At 43.0% G+C, this 23,645-nt stretch overlaps 1 protein-coding gene across 1 annotated transcript in view; it reads left to right on the forward strand.

Annotated features, from left to right (window-relative positions):
- The window catches only part of RELN (reelin), a gene marked incomplete at its 5' end in the record, with an annotated part of 413,261 nt that overhangs the window by 359,157 nt on the left and 30,459 nt on the right, over nucleotides 1–23,645 (forward strand). Inside the window, 7 exons of the mRNA XM_080936108.1 lie at nucleotides 4,935–5,103; nucleotides 14,363–14,503; nucleotides 15,988–16,165; nucleotides 18,145–18,338; nucleotides 20,219–20,475; nucleotides 22,490–22,644; nucleotides 23,113–23,327. Of these exons, the coding sequence (XP_080792234.1) occupies nucleotides 4,935–5,103; nucleotides 14,363–14,503; nucleotides 15,988–16,165; nucleotides 18,145–18,338; nucleotides 20,219–20,475; nucleotides 22,490–22,644; nucleotides 23,113–23,327 (1,309 nt within the window). The remainder of the gene's footprint in view (nucleotides 1–4,934; nucleotides 5,104–14,362; nucleotides 14,504–15,987; nucleotides 16,166–18,144; nucleotides 18,339–20,218; nucleotides 20,476–22,489; nucleotides 22,645–23,112; nucleotides 23,328–23,645) is intronic.

The following is a 23,645-nucleotide window of genomic DNA, read 5'->3' on the forward strand; positions in this document are numbered from 1 at the left end:
AGCCTGGCTATTTATGGCCGCCTCTGCAGTGGGACTGTTCAGAACCTGTGTCATGGGGCTTAGGAAGATGGCTTAGTAAAGTTCTTACTTAGGAAGCTTGGCCAGCTGAGTCCAGCTTCCCATCGCCCACCTAAAAGGCCAAGGGTGCTCTGTAGTCCTATAGTTCTACACGGGGAAGGCAGAGACCACTGCATGTCACTGGCCAGCCGGTGAGATTGATCAGTGAGCCTCAAGCTCAGTGACAGTCCCCCAAGAGCAGGTAAATACTCAGTCTCCACCACTGGCTTACATGCACATATACGAACACACACATACTTACATACATGAATACACACACACACACACACACACACACTACCCATGTGCTAGTGTTATGTACACAAATGATCACAGTACATTTTAAGTTCTTGGGCTCTTCTTGTTTAATTTTTCTCAACAACGTCGTGTTGTAAATAAAGTATTAAAATAAAACATTGTGGATAGGTTGAGTGTCAGAAACTCAATCAACCAGATTTCCACCTGGGAATGTAGATTGCTTGGAAGACTACTCGCCTAGCATACATAAAAACTCCTGCTTACATACTTCCCGGCGCCATGTAAATTGCATGGTAGCACATGCCTGTCAGGCAAGCTCTCAGGAGGTGGAATCACAAGGAATACAAACTGCCGTGGTTGCACAGACTTGACCCTCTACCTGAATGACAGACCCCTCGGGATGACTGAGGAATCCCGGTCCTGTGCCTTTCACCTTACAGGACACTTGTAAGACACGATGAGCCCGTGTTCTTCCTTAGATCAGAGAGGGTGAATATGTGAGGATCTCTGTTTCTCTGTAACCATATTGTTATATTTCTGTGATTTTCAACTGTGTTAGGAAGAAGTGTTCTTTGTACCCCAATCATAGTTAGCCCACACTGGTCAGTGGGGGGTGGAACTTGTGGGAAAAGATGGACAAGCAGAAGGTACGCATTCTATATTCAGTAGGTACATTCTGTTGGGAATAGGTGCCTCAAAAATGTAGTGTTCAACAGATGTCTGAAAGAGAGCATTCTATGGAGTGGAGCTGATGCAAGATGTAATGCAAATTCAGAGGAGGGAGCGTTGGTGAATGGTGGTCCTGCCTATGAGTCAGAACTAAGTGTCTACAGGACCTTTCTGGCTGGAGTGGATTTTAAAGGGCTGATAGATCAGAGAAGCCATCCCAAACTGAGCCAGTATCTTAAGAAAGAAGGCTGCCCTGGCTCAGGAAAGCTGAAGAATGACGCATATTTGTCTTAAAAACAGAAACATACTTAGTATTCCAGTGTTCTAATCCTTCAGTAACCCAAGTAGTCAATGGGAATTCAAAGGACGCCTTCCCAGGGTTGACCAGCAACACCAGAGCTAGATTTTCTCCTCATCAACCAGCTGTGTGTGCTTCCGCCAGGTCATGAATAGGAGACTGCAAATGCAGAGGAGTATCGTTTGGGTTTTGTTTCTGTTGCTATAATAAAATACCCAGACGAACATCAAGTTAGGGGAGAAAGAGGTTTATTTCATCTTATAGTTCGGGGTTACACACCATCATTGCAGGGAAACCAAATAGCTAATCACATCATAACTATGTCTGGATCAAGAGAAATGAGTGCATGCATGCTCACTGGATTGTTTGCATGCTCACTGGATTGTTTGCTTGGTCAGCTCTGTTTCTTCAGTCTTATATAGTTCAAGCCCCTGCCTAGGGAATGACACCGCCCACAGTTCTCTAGGTTTTACTTTACTAACCAATTTAATTAAGACAACCCCCAAAGCCAACCTATTGCAGACAATTCCTCACTGAGACTCTCTGATCAGGTGATTCTAGATTGTGTCTATATTGGCCATGAAAGTCAACCGTCACAGGAATCATGATGTTTTAAGGGAGGTTAGCTCTCAGACAGTGAGTAGATGTGGGAGAAGACAGTGGTGGGGTGTAGGAGCCGTGAAGGGAGGTAGAAAGGGCAGAGGAGATGTGTGACACTGAGAACAATTAAACGATTAAATACAGGCTCAGCACAGCGGAGATAAGCCGGAGGACTCAACACTTGGAAATGAAATCTGAATGTTAAACTCAGAGAACTAATGTCATGAAACAATCATTGATGAGGTTTGGTAGTTAAGAAAATGTTTATTTATGGGGGGAAGTGATGTGTTTTTAGTTCTTGTGACAGGATTTCTTGATCCCATAAAGAGGAGGACCTGGGCCTGAAGTGATGGCTCAGTGGTTAAGAGCACTATCTGCTCTTCCAGAGAATTGAGTTCAATTCCCAGCAACCACATGGTGACTCACAACCATGGGATGGGATCCGATGTCCTCTTCTGCCATGCATGTGTACATACAGATAGAGTACTCACATACATAAATAAATAATTCTTTACAAAGATGACCTATCTACAGGCTCTTCACAATGTATCCAGCATCCACTGTAGTGTCAGGCTCAGCAGGCACTAGCCAAACGAATAAAACCATAAAGCTAGTAAATACAGTTGCAGCCTTAGTATGTATGTGTGGACTAGGAGGCCAGGAAAAAAAGCTCAAAGCTCCCCTAGAAAACCAAGAAGTCAGTCTGAGAACAAGCTAGAAGGTCTGGCCATCCAGACACTGCCCCACCTGGGGATCCATCCCATATACAGTTACCAAACCCAGACATTATTACAGATGCCAAAAAGTGTGTACTTACAGGAGCCTGATATAGCTGTCTCCTGAGAGGCTCTGCCAGAGCCTGACAAATACAGAGGCAGATGCTCACAGCCAACCAATGGACTGAGAACGAGGTCCCCAATGGAGGAGTTATAGAAAGGACTGAAGGAGCTGAAGGGGTTTGCAACCCCATAGGAAGAACAACAATATCAACCAACCAGACCCCTCAGAGCTCCCATAGAGAAAACCACCAACCAAAGAGTACACATGGAGGGACCCATGGCTCTCCAGCCGCATGTGTAGCAGAGAGTGTCTGGCATCAAGGAGAGGAGAGGCCCTTGGTCCTGTTAAGGTTCAATCCCCCAGGGTAGAGGATTACCAGGTCAGGGAGGCAGGGAGGAGTAGGTAGGTGGGAAGGAGTGGGTAGGTGGGTGAGGGAACACCCTCATAGAAGCAGGGGGAGAAGGGTGGCATAGAGGGTTTCCAGAGGGGAAACTGGGAAAGGGGATAACATTTGAAATGTAAAGGAAGAAAATATCCAATAAAAGAAAACAGAAAAAATATAGAAGGCCTGGAAAAGCATCCTCAAATGAAAGAGTCGGAGAGCAATCAGCAATGTCTGTGGCCATAGGCAGACACATATAATGAAGGCTTAAGGCTACACATGGCATCACACCGCCCACACAGTATCATGAAGGGATGCTTTCAGAGCTGCTGGCCCCATGGCCAAGGTCCAGAAGATTTGGAGAAAAGATTCTGGTCATGAAACCAAAGAACCAAGAGTTTCTCAAGGTTCCAGAGGGGTTTCGATGTGAAGCCAAGACCGAAAGCCATGACTATGAGAAACACTTCAGAGGGAGGTGAGAACTGGGGTGTTTACAAAGCTTTCAGTAGCCAGAGAAAGCCAACAGAGGAAGAGCGGATCTGGGACAAGGAAGAGTTGAGGGGAGTAGAGGAAAAGAGAAGCTGTGGCCAGAAGGTAATGTATGAGAGAAGAGTAAATTTAAAAAATAAGAAAAAGCAGTGGAAATGGGGAGAGGCTGAATGTTTAAAGAAGGAAAAGGAAAACTTAGCTTTCGGCAGTCCCACACACAGTATAACTGCTTTCACACAAACTCCCTGACTTCCAGCCATCTCTCCATGTTCTTCTGATTCCTCAGTGTATTCCTTTGCATAGTAGGGTGACATGGATGATAGAGAGCGGGGGAAGGGGAGGGAGACAGAAACAGAAAGACAGAATCAGAGAGCATGGTTTCTAAGAAGTGTCTTTTGTAAGGAGAGTAAAATTGATACAGTTGGCCAGAAGTTTGCAGGGTGGTCAAAACTTAAGACTGTGGCAGAGAGATGGCTCAGTGGTTAAGAGCACTTGCTGCTCTTATAGAGGAGTGGGGCTTGATTCCCAACACCCACACTGGGTGGTTCACAACCACCTGTACATCTGAGCAAATACCCTCTGTGGACACCCATCCAAACACACAGGCAGACACACAAACACTCACACAAATAAAAGTCATTCTGTCTTAAATGTTTTGAAGACTCTGCTCCTTTTTACCTATTTAGAAAGAAATCATTAAATTTACTGTGGGCAAAAATGACAGAACATTGCGAGGAGTCTGTTGAGAAGAGGGCCTTCAGTAGGCAGCAGGTGAGACCGGGTGAGGGAGCAGGACTGAAGCTCAGTGTATGTTTGAATGATTGTTGAATGAAATGATTGCTGTCCTTAACACTTGTGACAGCATCTGGGGCCATAATGACTTCATTGTTGTTGTTCTGAGAGGTTCTCATTATGAGTGATTCAAGAAAAGTAACTTTATCTCACTTGATCATTTCTCCTAAAAAGGAGTTCTAGCTCAATGCTATTTATAAAATTAGCAAAAACGGCCAGGCATTACGGTGCAAACCTTTAACCGCAGCACTCAGATCTCTGTGAGTTCAAGGTCAGCCTGGTCTACACAGTGAGTTCCAAGACAGTCAGAACTGTGTGAGAGACCCCATTTCCAGATAAACAGATGAATGGATGGATGGATGGATGGATGGATGGATGGATGGATGGACAGACGAAATGCACACACACATACACATATTTATGGATGGATAGCAATAATGTACAAAGGGAAAAACAATACTGGTAAAAAGTTCAAAGTCAGAAACATAAACATAGGGGAAAAGTCAAACTATTTCATTACATTTAAAACCTATGTACACACAGTAAGTTACTGTGGCTCCTGGGTCTGAAGGCATGCGTTTCTATTGAGAATACTACATCCCGTTTCAGCTATTGAACTAGAGTACTCGGTGGATCTCGGGCTGTCTTGGCACCCACTGGTGAGGGACTGCCTGCCTACCAACGTTGAGTGCAGTCGCTATCACCTGCAGCGGATCCTGGTGTCAGATACTTTCAACAAATGGACCAGAATCACCCTGCCTCTTCCTTCCTACACCAGGTATTGCTGCTTCTGCATGCATCACCCCAGCGTGATCAGCTTTGCTATGTTAGATTCTAGCAGGACAAGGTTGGAATGGGATGCATGGTAATTTGCTTATTTCTGTATAAAGTAAGCCTAGCTTAATAAGAAAAGTGCAAGTCTACATTCATGGTAAAGTTGTTTTTCTCTAAACCCAGGATTGTCCTGACTTTTAATGCTAACAATTTTTCTTTTAATAATGGTTTATACAAGAAAACACTGGCCCTAATGTAACAGCTTCTCCAACTTAATTTAGAGATGATGCCAAGAGACAGCCACTTAAAACAAGACCCTTGGAGACAAAATTGATGTAAATGGGATCTATTTTTCTGCCATTTAAATCACTGTCAATATAGTGGATAGTGGTTTCTTATGAATGGATATATCAAATATACATTTGACCCACTGCACCGATGGGAACTGACCTGGCAGAGAGAAGTGCCCGGGGGAAGGTAGTGAAGAACCCGAGTCTGAATTATGTGTGCATTTACTCTGAGGTGTGAGGGACATGCACAACCACCTCTTCCCAGGGAATCAAGTTCTGTGCCTCCTTCACCGTCTAAAGTGGGTGCTAAGCATAGGAAAGCTTTGAGAATCATGATGAGCCCTCCTGTTCCTCCTGAGGAAATCTGATTGGCTGCGACCAGCACAGAGGAAGGGACGGTCATAGGCTTATCATTGTCCTGTTGCCTCCCGACAAAGGAGGACTGAATAAATCCTCCTCGCAGACGACCATAAAACTCAAGCGTTCATCTAGGACATGACTTTTCTTGGGATTATCATAAGTGGAGCGGTTTCTGCCTCTAACAGCCTACGGCTGCTTTTCAATTGCTGGCGCGGAGGCAGGAGACTGTAGTAATGGAGAGCAGAGCTGCCAAGCGTAAACGAGATACGAGATACGTGAGATTTTGTGGCTCGTTAAAGGTATTGTTGTACATGAATTATTAAGGCGATCTTAATAAGTAACAGAAAAAAACTCCATTAAGGTAGCCATCTTTTAAGTCTTTATGAGTTCTATGAATTATTACCTGACTACTTGGCAGCATTTTTGCAAATAAATGCCATTCAAAGATTTACTTCAGCTAGTCATTATACCCTTGAGACATCTGCTGAGGAAAAGTAATTATCCCTCATATTTTAATCTATGTTTTAATTGTCTCTTGCACATACTCGCAAGAATTTTGACCCTTTCAAATGACACATGAAAAATCTGTGATAAGCATCCATTTCCCTCCTTCCCGTTCCCATATTGGAAATAGTTTGTTTACTGCATTATCCTCAGGGCTCATGTTGTGCAGTGATCTTAAAGGTGACTCTGCCTTACAACACACCCTCTGAGTAATTCAGAAAGAAATGTACGGAGGTGGGGCTGTCCTCCCTCTGTTCGCAGTCTGGTGATATTTCCAATGTGTTTTTCCTTGTGTTAAGTTAAACTTCCAGTGGTAGAAAACCCATGCTGACCATGCTTGAGACCCTTATTTTGATCCTCACACAGAGAGGCTGGCTGGAAGGCAGGCACACAGACAAGACACCAGGCTGAAGACTGGCTGACTGACTTACTGACTGACCAACTGCCTTCAAAGTTTGGGACTGTGCTATCATGTCTATGCTGTCTCTCAAATTTGTAGCTCTTTGCTGAAGTTGCTATGTCAGTTTTTTAGGTGTTTTTCTATAAACAAACATGGTATTGACAGCTTACAGATGCATGGTAAGCAGGTGTCAGGAATGGCTGTGAGCACAGACAACTGGAGCTCTTCCACTGGCCTATGATATGGCTGTGAAGCATCTAAGTCCTGTTGGTATTGGAGGTAAATGGCAGATGGCCGCCAACACGTGGTCATGAAACGCTTCATCAAGCTGCAATAGCCAGTCATCACCAGTAGCAATGGCTTACCCATTCAGTCACATAGTTAAAAAAAAAAATACTTTTAAGTATTTAATGGTTTACTAGGCTTTAGTTTGTGCTGAGGTTAGCCCTATCTCAAAGACCTTTCGGTTCGGTAGAAGGCAGAGGTATTCCCTCAGAGATCACCGGCACTCGGAACTAACGATACAACTTAGCTGTGGTGTGATGGAATACTGGAATATGATATGCTAAGACTGAATATCACAAGGAAATATGGCTTGGTCAGGAAGGCCAGAGAATGCTTCTGTGAGGAAGGAATGGCTTAGGTACCACCTGAAGATGAACTGGATAAAGACTGGGAGTGGAGGCATTCCGGGCAAGGATAGTATGCTGTGGTAGCAGGAAGTTGGTGTCTGAGTTCAGAAACAGAAGGAAGGGAAGTGGGATGGGAGAGGGTATCAAGCCATGAAGAGCAGGCTGTGTTAAGTTATAGGGATGCTTGCAAGTCCGTCGAAGTGCGTAGGAATAAGGAGGTGTGGTTAGCAAGCATTCAGAAAGGCTTATTCTAACTGGACAGAGAGGGTAAGAGTAAAGATTCTCAGAGAGACAGACAGGCTGGCAGAGACTGGCGGTGTGTTCTCAGTGGACATAAAGAGAAATGAAGACTATACATCTGGAGAAGCTGACATTGAGAAAGCCATTGTACACGAAGCAAAAGGGCAGCGTTGAAGGTAACTCTTGCTCTCAGACAGACAATGTCAAATGCATTGGGGTGTTTCTTCCTGAGAAGGAATCCTAAGACTAAACATACTCCATGCACTGCTGTGGTAAAACCTAAGAACATGGCACAGTATGTTTATCTTCATTCCTGGCCATGTGCACTGGTTACGTTGGTTCTTCCTGGAAATCAGAAATGAATGAAAAGCATCCTCACAAGAGTAGTAAGCTCATGGTAATGGCATGTGTCTTAACTTCCTTCTCTGCAAAGGATGTAACCTACTGGGGGAAGTAAATGCCTCCTACCACTTATAGCTTAACACTTTGCTGGGGAACAGTCTGAGAGTGCCACAGAGGTTGAAAACTGGGAGTTTGTATTGAAAGTCAGAGTCGGAAGGAGTTTTGTGTAGAGATGTCCTGGCTCTGAAGAATTCCGTGGATAAAGAGAAGAACATTCTAAATCGGGGGATTCAAGTGAGCAAGTCAGGGACACATGGACATGTGCCTTACAGTTACTGTGTAACGCAGTAAAACTGTAGAAGGGAGTCATGGGTGAAGTTGGGTTTACTTACCAAAAAAAAAAAAAAAATTGAAGCCAGGCAAGAGAGCAGGAATCCTGAAAATGAAGTTGGGGAGATAACTTGGCTGGCCAGGGTTCCTGCTTGCAGTCATGAGGACCTGAGCTTGTGCCTCAGAACCAAATTAAAGAAGCCAGGCATAATCAGAATTGTAATCTTGGCACTAGAGCCCAAGACAGCAGATTTGAATTTGGGAATTCACTGGACAATCACCCTAGCCTACTTAGTCAGGGTTTTTCAGATTCTTTTCTTAATGTTTACCATCTTCAAAAGAATAGTTTCCAGAGAATCCACAAATAGTTTATCTGGTCTGAGTGCCAGGTAAGAGCCATATACCGAAGACAGACTTAACCACTGTATTAGTGATGTGCCTTTATCAGTTAGTTGCCTGCAAGAAATATGGTCCTAGCAAAATGGAATAGACCGGTATGAGTTATTGAAAGGGGCTAAAGGAAAGTCAGGATGGTTTCAAAATCAATTCATACCCCCAATCTGAATCCTCTTGGTTACCAACCAGACTTAAAAATAGCAGGTTAGTTCAAGTGACATAGGTTCTTGAAGTGTCAGCTGAGAACTGGGGAGTCTGTGGAAGGGCAGGTAACTCAAATCCACTGAGAAAGGGCAGGGGAGTGGCCACAGTACAGCTCAGGTGAGACTTGGCTATTTTAAGTCAAGGTAAAAATGATCCCTTCCTGCTGGCCCAGTGACCCAGCTGCTGCCTTATTCCTTAAAGATTAATTACAACACTCTTGTTGTAAGCCAGGCACTTTAGCCACAGAAGGGAAGCGATTAAAAATCTGTAGGAAGTTAAAGGAGGAACGATATCTCACATGAAAGAACCATTATGTGAGGGAGAGGGGTGTTGGTAGAGGGGCAAAAACAAAATAAAAAGGGAAGACAACATTTCAGTGAGATCCCCACATACAAGCCAGCAAGCAGAACATTTACTGTGGTCTCCAAAGAGCCATCAGAACCAAAAGCTCATTTTGTTTAAATAGAGATCCCTTATCTCTGTGCATTGTTATTGCAATACAACTGGATGCTTATAGAGGCTTCATTGTTCAAGCATTCATGACTGAACAGTCGTACGTGTATGTGTCTGTGTGTGTGCATATAAAATGTTAGGACTAGCTGGAGAAATACCTGACTAATGTCACAGGCCATCTGCCCCTGCGTTGTTGGATACTTTGAGCATCACTACTATGGTTTGTTAGTATTTTGGATCCACAACAGTAATTTTGTATAAGTCATGGTACCACTGAATCCCCCATAGTGAATATGTTGCTAGATTGGCACTCCTGTTAGACAGGTTAAAACTGTGTCCACGTGTTCTACAATAGAGATTCAGCTGCCTCTGAGCCATGTGGACTACTAACTTATTACCAAGTTTTTATCCGAGAATTTGATGTTTGACTGGCCTTGTACATATATGTAAGCTATTAAAATTGCTTTCACAGCTAAATATAAGTCATTCTTCATTGAAAAGATTAACTGAAAGCTAGAGGAAATCTTTTATATTCAGTCCAGCATGTTAGGCCCTCAGTGGGCTTATTTGGAATATTATGGTTTTTATTGTTGCTTTCTGTGATTTTTAACACAATTAATTTTCTTACATTAGTTTGCTTACAGATGAGAGCTAGTCCTTTTTACTTTGAATTCTGAAATTAAAAATTCCCCGTGCTTTTAAAGGGGTTTTTATTGCCTTATATTTTTATTTATTTAAGAAGCAAATATGCAAAGTTAGAGAGACTCCCACATTCTCATTAGCTGGTTTTAGGCACTATCAACACTAATTCCTAAGTAACCCCACTTGCTCTAACCCCCCAACACTGATTCCTAGGTAACCCCACTTGCTCTAACCCCATGCTGTTCTGATGCAAATTCGAGATATCATGCGTTTCAACTGAAAATATTTCAGTGCACGTTACTAGACAGGAAGAGCATTTTGGACAGCTGTGATGTAATTATCCCAGCTAAAGACGGCAATTTCTTGTTCATAACTACTTCAATGTTCATCACTCAAAGTCCCTGGTCTCACAAAGTGTCACAAAGTTTTAGCAACTCAGGATACAAATGAGGATAATTTAAGCCTCTCAAGCCTCCTTTAAACTATCATGTCTCCAGTCTCACTGAGTGTTAGGGCATAAAATTGTCCCTTGTCGACAGGTCATAGGGCCCTCTCTTTGCTGATGACAGAGAGATTTGGTGGCTTCTGGGGTGTACTGAAGTGTACCACTCCCCGCTAGTCACACATATACTTGCCCTCACCAACAGAAGTACTCCAAAATCTTAATGTCAAGGACCCTGCTGCCGGGAATGCCAGCAGTTCCAGTATTTTGGTTTGTTTGTCTCGGTTTTTGTCTTCCCTGAAGACCACCGTCACCATGTTCCTAGCTTTGCTGATGGGATGTCAGAAGCATTTGTATACATAGAACCAGACCAACCCCAACAAACCTCTGGCTCTCTTCCTCCCTTCAGTAGTCAGGGCTGGACAAAGAAGATATCTGCTTTTCCCTTGTCACCACTCAGGGGCCTATACCTAGATACAGTGAAGGTATAGGCCTTCTGTCTCCTCTCCAGAGAAAAGAAAAGCCTAGTGGAGTGGCTCATCTAAATGCTCCTTTTGCTAAGTGATTTTTTATGAGTTGTGATTAACTAATCCTGAAGGCTGAATAAACAGTGTGTGTATGTCTCTGTGTGTATGTCTCTGTGTGTGTGTGTGTGAGAGAGAGAGAGAGAGAGAGAGAGAGAGAGAGAGAGAGAGAAAGAGTGTGTGTGTGTGTGTGTGTGTGTGTGTGAGAGAGAGAGAGAGAGAGAGAGAGAGAGAGAGTGAGAGAGAGAGAGAGAGAGAGAGAGAGAGAGAGAGAGAGAGATTCGCCATCTTTGTCATAAAACTGAGTTAGTGTTCGAATTGTATGTATCTCTTTGAGGATAATGTGATGTCAGGTGAGATCAGAAAGACTGAGATGGCTAGCCATGGTCTCCTTCAAAGGAGTTCTTCCCACCATGACAGTGACAACAAAGTCTTCCTGGGTAAATCGGGGGTCATCCTGAAGAATCTGAGAGTAGGAAATGTGTAGTAAAACCTGTTAGAGGGTGTGGCCACATCATGGGTGAGGCACATGGCGGGTTGTCTGCAGTAACACGTTAATGCTTAGCAACTGATATTTACTAACCTGTACTTTTGCAGCACCTCCAGTGTGTTGATGGGGGAAAAGTGGTATAAACTTAGAAAATGATCTAAAGGAGAGATTTCAAGGGTATGTAAAATAAGGAATTTGCTCTTGGGGCCCTTTTTCCTCCAACTTTGAGAAGCAGCAGCTGGTGGCAACCATCGTTATAGGGGACCTTCAGGATAAGCAATGACACCCGCCTAGGGAGACGCCAAAGCACTCGTAGGTCTTGGTAAACATGAGCAACTAATTAATTTTCACAGCACCCTTGTGAGTCGGGAAGCAGCATTTTCTGAGTTTTACAGATGGGAAAGTGTCAGCATGTAGATCTAAGTGATTTGGCCCCTCTTGCAGCGAGGCCAGGCAGGGTTGGGAATAAGTTCCTTCCATTGGAAAGGCTTAGAGGTTGAATTCAACTTCCACGCTCTCTCTCTCTCTCTCTGAATCTATATCTCACAACTTCCCTTAATTAACATGCTTCTTCCTATAAACTAGTATCAGATGATGCATTCACCTATGAGTCTGTGACTACCAGATATCGCTACTCCTAAGAATAGAAAACTATTGCATTTCAAAGGGTGGGGGAGGCTGAGAAGTTGTTATCTCTGACCTCCTCACTGTGTTGAAATATTCACTTGCTCACCGTGAGCATAGAGCTCGCTGGTGTACAAATTAGAGCACTCGCTTATCCTTAGACCCATTGGCCAACTCCAGTGTTAGTACAATCTTCACATCATGTCCTACTGATTCCTCTTCTGTGGAACTCGAGAGAAAGGCAGAGACTACAAAGGGGCCGGGTTGGAAGTCTCCACAAAAGCCGTCACCTCCAGCAATTCATCTGGCTTGTAAATCTCCTGTTCAGTCTTTCAGTTCAGAGGCTGCCCAGACTATGACTGAATAAAACCAGTCATCAAAAAGCCACCACCTGCTAGGCAGACCGTGCCACCTCTGCAGCCACCAAACTACTGTCCCTGCACGGCTGACCCTTGCCGTCCCCCCCTGCCCCCCAGCCACCTGCAAGGGGTCTTTTATTTGCTTTTTCTGAGAATCGTTATTGCTGCCAACTTAATATTCTTTCAGTAGAGGTTTATGAAATCCCATTTATAAGGGCCACAGACATGTGTGAGATATTGGGGAACAGGGCAAGTTTATTGCTCGATATTATCGATAGGCACCGAGGATGCAAAACAATATTCCTCGCCTTTCAGAAAATCTGTAATGAAAATCAAGAGACAGAATAAATTATGGGCTGGCTGGCTGGCTGCATATCAGAATGGATGGTTCTGAACTATGAGAACGTGGTGCTCCACTGAGTCACAAGATGTTGCTGTCTAAGATCAGAATAGTAAAATCTCAGTCATTTCTGAGAGCAGAGCTACTAAGATACACAGCACCAGGAGGGGCGGGCATCAATAGAGCAAGGCTTCCTGATTATCACTTCCCTGCTCCTGCAGAGCACCACTCAGAGTTGAGCCAAAAGGGATCTGCCCCACATGCTGCCTTAGGACTTAACATGCCAGGAAGGAAGTGTGTCCCCCTAAAACACGTGCACATACGTGCTAACCTGTGTCAAACACCTCGTAAGAGCAGACTGCTGTGGGTCCGAATAACTTGAAAGAAATGCCATTTTTAAAAGGGATTGGAAAGAAAATGTCTCTCTGAGGACTGTCATTTCCTGTGAGACCATAAAGGACGCACAGCGATAGAACCGGCAGAGAGAGAGAGTGTGTACACCTCTCGAGAGGAAAACACAGATGCAGAAAAGTTCCATGTGCTCTGCAAACCTTGGAAGAGTGGTGCTTAAGAAGGGAGGAGAGGAGGGGCCCGCTCGTGCCACGGGCCCAGTGAAATATGAAATGAAAGGTCTGAGCTGAGGAGGTGTGTCTGCTGGGCTTGTGGAAGCTGGAGAGCAAGAACTGAGAAGTCAGCTTATGCCAAGATGCTCGGGTCACATGGGCTGTTTTCCAGAATGAAACTCTTAGTTCTAGGCTGTTCTTTTTGATTACTGGCCAAATTTTATGTCCATATCTTCAGTTAGGAAATGTAAGACTTTTGCTGTTATTTCGTCTTTCCCCCCCTTCCTGAAACACATATTCCACGATCAAAATGTTAAGTCTTTTAGTAAAAAGTATGCATGGCTCAGTTAACACAAGTTCTCTGCAAGTTCTGAGGGTTTGCGAGAGGCCTGGGTATTGTTTGGATTTTACTGCCATCTCGTGGCCGTGAACATGACTGTTGTTTGCTGAACAAGATGCCCTCCAAACTAGGGAGAAGCTTGCTGCTTCTGGAATGGAGAACTTCTGGGTTTACATGAATTTACTTCGTAAAATAAGCCTGTCCTTATTTCTTACCCCCTCTCTTCTCCATATATAATTGGATAGGGCTTCATTGATCTCTCTGTTTCATGATTATCCTGTCCCTAGGGCTTCCATTTAGGGGACCTGCTCCCATGTGCTGAACGAGGTGGTTGCATGTGCCACTGCACAAAAGTATCTTGCCCTCGAGAGCAGGGGAAGAGCATAAAACTCCGCCCACATTCTAAGTTACAGGCAGAAGGGCTACAGCCGCTCAAGAACAAGCATCCCTCCCTTAATGTGCAGCCCTGATGCCTCCTTACAATGGCTTCCATGCAAAACTCAGACCTTTATTGTTCCCCTATGGCTCCTGGTTTTAGGACTAGCCATTGGTGTAGTCTTCTTTTACAAGACCCAGCAAGATCCAGGGCAGGGGCGGGGGGTGGGTAAAATGCATGCTGAATCTGGGTAACTAGAGGTTTGCATGGGCTATTTCCATAATGGATGTTCTTTGGAAAACAGGACTGGGAATGCTGGGAAAGTATGCCTTCTTGTTGTCTTCTTCAAGCTTTCTAAAATAGATTTCCTTTCCTGCCTCGTCCTTCATTGTCAATCTCTTCTCCCTCCAAGGTCTCAGGCCACTCGCTTCCGCTGGCACCAGCCGGCACCCTTTGACAAGCAGCAGACGTGGGCAATAGATAATGTCTACATTGGGGATGGTTGCCTAGACATGTGCAGTGGCCACGGGAGGTGCATCCAAGGAAGCTGTGTGTAAGTTGCAATGTTTCCTATGTTTAAATATCTTGACTTATCCCATTGGCTTTCTAGAACTGGTTTTGTCATCACTTCCCAAGTGACTAGCCTTTGCATTTTCCCGACGTACAATTCTGAGCCAACAGTGGAACCGACGGCCACTGTAACTACTTTACTTTAGAGATTAGCACCTGAGGGACAGCTACATTGTCAAGAGAAAGCTCAACTGTGATTGACAATATTCATGTTTCTGTGATACATTTGAGTCTTGAAAAAGATGATAGAAAAGGAGAGATGGCTCAGAGGTTAAGAGCACTAGCTTCACTTCCAGAGGACCAGGGTTCAATACCCAGCACCCACATGACAGCGTATAGATATCTGTAACTCCAATCTAGGGCATCTGACATCCTCTTCTAGCTTCCCTAGGTACTAGGCATGCCTGTGGTGCACAGACATGCATGCAGGTAAAATACTATACACATAAAAATAAATATTTTTAAAGGGCTGGAGAGATGGATCAGTGGTTAAGAGCACTGACTGCTCTTCCAGAGGTCCTGAGTTCAATTTCCAGCAACCACATGGTGGCTCACAGACATCTGGAATGAGATCTGATGCCCTCTGTGCCTGAAGACAGCTACAGTGGACTTGTATACATAAAAAAAAATCTTTTTTAAAAAGAAAAAAAGTTTCATGAGTTCAATAGATTCTCAACAAAAATAATATATTAAGTCAGGGTAGAAGTGAGTACATGCATTTGTCAGGGTTTAGTTGATAACTCTCATGTTGTTTATATAAAAAAGTATAAATGTATCTGATCAATTTATCAGGCATGTTTCATAGAAAACCCTCTATAGCATTCTCATAGATCTTTAGCAACTTTGAATCTACATTTTAAGCATTTGGGTAGATGTGTGTGCATACACACATACACACACACGTACACACATGTGCACACATATGCACTACAGCCTTTTATGCTTTGTTTTCTACAATCTTGCTGTTTGAGTAAAGAGACACTAATAGAGAATGATTATAATCTTCACTAATCTGTAGACATGGAGAATCTGACCCTTGATCAATGACTTTATCTCACATCCAGGGCGACTCTGAAGAGCCCTGGGCAGCCTCCCTGAACAGAGAGAGCTGAGAACTCTGTCCAGGAGTGGCAATGGTTATTCAAATATGTTTTCTATTTAGCAAACAGATAAAATCTTAACTCTTAAATCCCTGGAAATTTCCGTAAAAGAGGACAATTCCATACATTTTTATCCCCCAGAACTGTGTTTGGGCAGCTGCAGTCCTGTTGCTGTCCTCTGCTCGCACGAGTACTTTGTTTAACCGTGTTTCTCTCTCTCTGCCTGTAAGCCTGGAGGAGATTCATTCAACCCCAGGTGCTCTTCAGCCCCAAAGAGCAGGAACCCATCCTTGCCCCAGACTAGGAACCCACTGGCTTCCATGATGTGGGAATACTCACAGGCTTTCTTCTCTTCCTCCACACCCAGCTGTGATGAGCAGTGGGGGGGCCTGTACTGTGATGAGCCTGAGACCTCCCTTCCAACCCAGCTCAAAGACAACTTCAACCGAGCTCCCTCCAACCAGAACTGGCTGACCGTGAATGGGGGGAAGTTGAGCACCGTGTGCGGAGCTGTGGCTTCGGGCCTGGCTCTCCATTTCAGCGGGGTAAGAACCGGGCTAACGGTTACTCTTTTCTCTACCCTTTAAGCTCCCCACAAGTCCCATGAGTCCCCTTTAAAGCTTGCTCAGCCAATCAAGATGCAGTTACCCTCACTGCTTAGTCATGATCTGCGCTTCTAACTTTACACAAATCAGACAGCATTGAGCATGCCCGGTATTTCCCCGCCAAAATCTTGAGACCATTTAAAGACTCAGCATGGGTCAGCACAGAAATGTTTAAGAACACATTTTTAAAGGACTTACATAGATTTGCATGCTGAGAAAGGAGCAACTGTACAGTGTGTGTGTGTGTTGGGGGTAAGGGGAGTTGGGCTTTCCTGGATCAAACTATAATTGAAAACGCTTGAGCTCCCCACATGTTTGGGATTACAGAGTAAAATATGGGACATGAACGCCAGTGTTTCTTGAATGTATTAACAGCATTTATGAATCATTCCAGGGAGAACTTATCAGCAATTACTGAACATTTGCATTTGGCGCATATTATTTTGTGTGTGGCAGAAGCAATATTGGAAAAATCTTCACTAATTGAAAAAAATTATAATCATTGTATTTTGCTGCTAAATTTTACCTTTTTAAAAGCATAATATCTCTAGTATCATAATTAGATAAGCAAATTCATCTTAAAAAATAATCAATTCACACTCAATTCTTTTTTTTATTTGACTGTACGCCTTCACAGAGTTTATATTGGTGCCAAAGAAGTAGTGCTATATTATTCATATCCAATATTCTACCCAGGAATAACAATGTTTATCATACTGATTTTTTATACTTGATAATGCAAGTCTTCTACCTCAGGTGGAGGTGGGGGTAGCCCAGATGTCCACATATGTTCAACTAACAATACTACTTATTAAGATTAATTGATAATTAATACAAATTATATTAGGCTAGCTATGAATATTTAAATAAATGATATTTGGGCTGGGGAGAGATGCCTCGGTCAGTATGCATAAAGACTTGGATCCCAACACATGTAAAAATAAGGCGCAGTAGCCTATGTACCCCAGTGCAGGGTGTAGGGGTGGGTTGGGGTTAGAAATTAGAAACAGCCAGATCTCCAGAGCTCATTGGCCAGCAAGTCTAGCCAATCAGGTAACTCCAGGCTTAGTGAGAGACTCTGTTCAAAAAATAAGGTGGGGCATGATAGAGAAAGGCACCTGACATTAACCTCTGACCTCGACACCCATGTGAACACGTGTGAACATGCAATTGTGTAAAATCGTAACCCCATGCACCCATGTGCACTCACACAAAACAACCACAGGCAAACACACTCATTTAAATAAGGTCTAAAACATTTTAAAGGACATTGCAACTCTCTCTTGTTATAATTAGATCATGTAAGTATTTCAGTTGTAGTTATTTTTAATATTTTATTAAGAATTGTTATGTCTGAGGGCTAGAGAGATGACTCAGGGGTTAAGAGCATTTGCTGTGCTTCCAGAGGACCTGAGTTTGATTCCCAGCAACTACATGGTGGCTCACAGCTGCCAATAACTCCAGTTCTGGGGATCCAACGTTTATACACACAGATGTAAACAAAATAAATAGTTATGTCAAAATGTTATTTTTATTAGTAACTGGTGCTTTTAGCGAATGCTAATAGTTGAAAAATACATTAATAAAAACTTTGCCTACTTTAACTTGAACTTTTACTTTGCTTATACAATACGTATATATGCACATATATGTACATATATATGACATGATGTAAGTATAAAGACTTGCATTAAGTAAGTCTCAAATACTGAAAATTGAAAGATCGGCAAGCGTGAGCTGGGCACCATGCTGGAAGTAGTGTAAGAGGGACAGTAGTACAATCCGGGGAAACCATGTAAGAAAGGCAATAATAATACAATGCCATGAACATTACAACAAAAGGTATTTAAAGAGAGAGAGAGATATGGTGATCTACAGGATCTGGAATCAAGGTTGCTTACTGCTGCTCTTTTCCTTAGGGTTGTAGCCGATTGTTAGTCACTGTGGATCTGAACCTCACGAATGCTGAGTTTATCCAGTTTTACTTCATGTACGGATGCCTCATTACACCGAGCAACCGTAACCAGGGTGTCCTGCTGGAGTATTCTGTCAATGGAGGTATCACCTGGAACCTGCTGATGGAGATTTTCTATGACCAGTACAGCAAACCGGGGTTCGTATCTGTCCTAACTCTCAATAACTGGGGTGCTTAGAAAAAGTGCTTAGTGAGGCAGCGACCAGTCAAAATGCTTAGTAGGGCTACCAGTGACCAGTCTTCAGGGACTGAGGGGACTACAACTTACTCATCAGTAAAGGACGCCTCTAAGACAGAAAGGAATAGAGAGAGCTTTCTAGAGTACACAATCACTAATCAGAGTTTTCATTTTAAAAACAATTAACTTTTACATCCCAGAGTAAGATTAATTTGCTAGATCATAATGCCAAAAGTAAATAAACTTAGTGCAAAAAAAAAAAAAAAAGACCATGGAAGCTAAGTATATGATAATTTCAAAAATATTTGGAGAAACGCAAACATTTGTTTACAGCGTATCTACCCAGTATACACAAGAAAATAGTAAGATGGAATATTCTTAAGATGACTAGGACGGACATATTAAATCCTTCTTTTAAAACCCTAAACAGCCATCATGTATGAATCTCTGAACATGTTAGAAAGACCAAAAGCATTCATTGTAGCCAATTAGAAAAGTCAGAGGGGCCGGATGACGTGGGGCCAGATGAGGTCTCAGTAACTCTGAGGCTGAGGGAGAAGGATCATTGGAGAGCGTATATTAGACAACATAGTGAGACCCATCTCAGCACTGAGAGGCTGCTCTTGAAAGACAGAAGGGCAGTAAAGGACTATGCTCTCTGCATGGGGAGAAAACTAAGGAAATGTTTCCCCAAGTTCTCTGAGCTCTGACTATAATCAACTGTGTGGTTATATTGCCAGCTGGCAATGAGTATTTTTTAATTGCAATTGTAAATGTAAGCCTCATATCTGAGTTTGTATTGAAGCATTAAGCTATCTGTCCTTGGTGGCTAAGTCAGAAGACATGCCGAGGTAGTTAACAATTCTCCTTTGGTATTTCTCCCAATGAAGCACATTAGCAAATCATTGTCTGTGGCACAGGCTGCTGAGACTGGCTCACTTTCAGGCTGAGGCTAAAACATCCTACCACAAGCTAGTGTCCATATCCCCAGCCTGTTGCTTGCACTTAGCAGATTAACATAAAAAGCAAAGTGCCAAGGAGAAAAGAAAGAAGACTGAAACCAACCCTTGTGTAGCAGAAAAAATAAGGCCAAGACTGGCTTGTATCTCTCAGAGTCTAGTATAGACCCACAGTTACCTGCCCAAGTTCGCAGATGTCTAAGGTCTACAGGCAACTCAGATAGCTATGGGGTGCTTACATTGTTTACATTCTGTTTCTCTGGTTTAATAGCTTATACAAAGAAGCCAGATAACCAGGATCCACACCCAGGAGTTGAGGTGTTATTTTAAGAGGAAGAGGAGGGAGATGGGAGTGTGTCTGGGAGGAGTTAGGGGGAGGAGTTGAGGCTGAGCATGACCAAAATACATTATATGAAATTCAGTGGAACAAATTCAAATGTAATAAAGCTGGTTTTAGTTTGTTTGGGGGGTAGGGAGATAGCATAGTTGGGAGAATGCTTGCCTTGTCTTAAAGGCATCTTAGAAACCAAATTGGATCCCTGGTGTTCATTTAAAATGGTGGGAAGGTAGACTGGATCCCTGGAGCTCTCAAGCCAGCCAATCAGTGAGGGACCCTGTCTCAAAACATAAAGTGGAGAACAATTGAAGAAGACACTCAAACACTCTGGCTTCCACTTGCCAACATATATATTTGCATGTGCAACTAGAGAGAGAGAGAGAGAGAGAGAGAGAGAGAGAGAGAGAGAGAGAGAGAGAGAGAGAGAGAGAGAGAGATTTAAATAATGTCCACCCGGGATATACTGCTGCTTACTGCTGGTTCAGATCTTCTCCTCATAAAATATTTAACAAATATTTTCCTCACTCTCACCATTTTCCATTAGATTTGTGAATATCCTTCTCCCTCCTGATGCTAAAGAGATTGCTACTCGCTTCCGCTGGTGGCAGCCACGACATGATGGCCTTGACCAGAACGACTGGGCCATTGACAATGTCCTCATCTCAGGCTCCGCTGACCAGAGGACAGTCATGCTGGACACATTCAGCAGTGCCCCAGTGCCCCAGCATGAGCGCTCCCCTGCAGATGCTGGCCCCGTTGGGAGAATTGCTTTTGATATGTTCATGGAGGACAAAACTTCAGGTGATTGGTTCACAAACACTGGACAAAAGTACATTGAAATGCAGTTGAGGGGGGCGTGGTTATCACACGTGAAACTGGGTCCTTTCCAAGTGTTTGGATGATGTAGAAACAAAGAGAAGACGATCATTCTTTTGTCCTGTCAGCCTTCCCCATTAGACATCGATCTCTTTATGGTCATCATAAAACGATGGAAGGGGTGTTTTTGTTTCTGTTTCCTATTTTCTACTTTGGAGGGAAAGAACCAACATTTTCTGGCCTACTGTTGTTGCTGATGGTGTTTGGCTCAGGGTCTTTCTCTATAGTTCAGGTTACCCTCATACTCACAGTGATCCTCCTGCCTCATCCTCCTGGTGCCTCTCTTAGCATCTAAAGGCAGAATGTTGTGTTTTCTGCAAGTCAGGCACATTCACAATGGCATTTCATGTTTCGGATCGTGACTCGGGGTCTGCTTGCTGTAGTCTCCTTTCTTATCCTTAGTCCTCAGCAGGGATAGTTCAGTGATGCCGGCAGCTGTGGGAACTGCACCCCATTTTCATCAGAATGCTTTTTGTTTCATAGCACTAAGATAGGTTTAAGGTGGTATCTTATACTAAGGCGGTGGCTTTGCCATCCCACATGTACTGGTTGTACTAGGTAAACCATTGTGGTCAGATACATGTTGGTGAGGTTTAAAGATCTGTCTCCTTCTCACACTGTAAGTCTCCGCAGCAGTTGCAACAGCCATCCGGACAGTAAGGCACTGTGTCTCGTCCTGCTTAGCTCTGATGTCTAGCCCCGCCTTCAAAAAATGGCATACAGCCAATTTTACAATAATGAAAACTTTCCAGATAAATGGTATACCTAGGGAAAAATTAATTTAAGGAATTTTAGCAACTTAAATTAATACTAAATTAATAACGTTTTATTTTAAAAGCAATAAATTATGTTCAAGTTATGAAATTGAGAAAAATACAGAAAATCAGGAGGATAAAAATTAGAATCACCCAAAGGATAACCAGTATCACTATTTGTAAAAATAATTTCAGTGTTTTATATGCCATAAACAAATATTTTAACAAGGTTGAGATCTCAAATTAGATGTATTTTGTAGATTGCTTTTTTGTTGTTGTTGTTGTTGTTTTTAGGATTGAATCTTGGGTTGTTGTTTCTAAGTGTCTTAGAAAATAGATTTTTACTGGTTTTAAATTCTACTATACTTTATAATTGCTAATTGAGGAAACTTTACCCTAATTAATTTTTTAATTAATTAGGATGTCTTGTAGCACAAGGTGTAACTGTAAATAATAACCAAATCCACCCTGGCAAGTGGTGGTTCAAAGTGTCCTCATGGATAGATGGATGGATGGATAGACAGATGGATGGACAGGCTAACTACATAATGGCTTCTACCTGTAACTTCAACCCTCAGAGGCAAAGACAGGAGGATAACCATGTGTTTGGGGACACCCAAGCCACGTCATTCTTTCCAAGACAAACTGGGCTATAGAATGAAACCTTGTCTCTAAAAAAATGATAGATGAAAGGATGATGGATGGATAAATGGATAAATGGATGAATAATGGATATATGGATGGGTGGGTAGATAGATGAATGAATGATGAATGGATGAATACTTGTATGACGAATAGGTAGATGCATGGATTGATGAATAGATGGATGGATGGATGGATGGATGGATGGATGGGTGGGTGGGAAATGGATGGATGACACACATTTTATTTTACAATACACTGAGGAGCTGGGCATGGGAGTACATACTTGTAATCTAATAACCAAGAGAATAAAGTAGGAGGATCAGTCATGAGTTTGAAGCCAACCTGACCTATAAAGTAAGACCTCGTCTTAACCACCCTACCCCTCAAGAAATGCATTGGGTATCTGTCAGTTAATATCCATGTTATAAAATGTTTATGTTAATTTTATTTTATGATACATAGTGTATACAAAAGAAATTTCTACTTAAGTCTAGGACTTGGTTAAGTCCTTGCTAAATCTGTCATCAAAATTCTTTCAGTGAATGAACATTGGCTCTTCCACGATGACTGTACAGTGGAAAGATTCTGTGACTCCCCAGACGGCGTCATGCTCTGTGGCAGCCATGATGGGCGGGAGGTGTATGCAGTGACCCACGACCTGACTCCCACTGAGAACTGGATCATGCAATTCAAGGTGAAATTACCATTCTGTTCCACTGCATCTTGCTTGTCAGTGAAAGTGATTTATTGAGAGTTATAAATTATATGACAAAGTAGTAAGATCAGTAAGGCTGTTAGCAATCCTTCTTGGTCAGCTCTTCTGCCAAACATAAGTGCCAGGCCATTAGCAAAACAATTTGTAAACAGCATGGGCCCAGGTCTTCCAAGGAAACCAGCCAGTGTAGTGAACGCACAGCTTCCAGCTTCTCTCCTTACACAATGTCCTTGGCATTTTCTACACTTTGTCACCTTGGGCAACCATGCCAGTGTTCCCTGTCCATCAGCAAACAAATAATGAACTTGAAAGTGCAGGTGGTAGATATAAAAAAAAACAGGTGGTAGATATCAAGGAATCTGGGTCATTTTTCCTGCCAAATTTTTGGGGGCTGAAATCTGGAATATGGTTTTAATGCCTTGACAATCTTCATTTTCTGTTTATTAGATCTCTGTTGGATGCAAAGTGCCTGAAAAAATTGCCCAGAATCAAATTCATGTGCAGTTTTCTACCGACTTCGGCGTTAGCTGGAGTTATCTCGTCCCTCAGTGCTTACCTGCCGACCCAAAGTGTTCTGGAAGCGTTTCTCAACCATCTGTGTTCTTTCCAACTAAAGGGTGGAAAAGGATCACCTACCCACTTCCTGAGAGCTTAATGGGGAAGTAAGTAGAAAATCAAAATGAAGTGTGGCTGCGCACACCTAGGAAGCAGCAACAGGTACCTCCCTCAGATCCTAAATTATGTGGGTAAAGTGCTCTCTTTCTCCGTGACACTTGAGTCCCTAATTGGTGGCTTCCATGATGAGCACACTTCTGACTGTAATCTCAGGCTTGGAGGATTCGGTCCTTGATAAGTGTCCTTGTTGGAGCCTTCTCTTTTCTAAACCCCAGAACCATCAAAAACGATTAGAGCAACCGTAAGGAGCTTGGTGCCAGATGCAAAGACATGTTACCTACCTTACTGGTCTTGTACACTGTAGT

Source organism: Micromys minutus (genome assembly GCF_963924665.1).
Source record: "Micromys minutus genome assembly, chromosome: 23".
Classification (NCBI taxonomy): domain Eukaryota; kingdom Metazoa; phylum Chordata; class Mammalia; order Rodentia; family Muridae; genus Micromys; species Micromys minutus.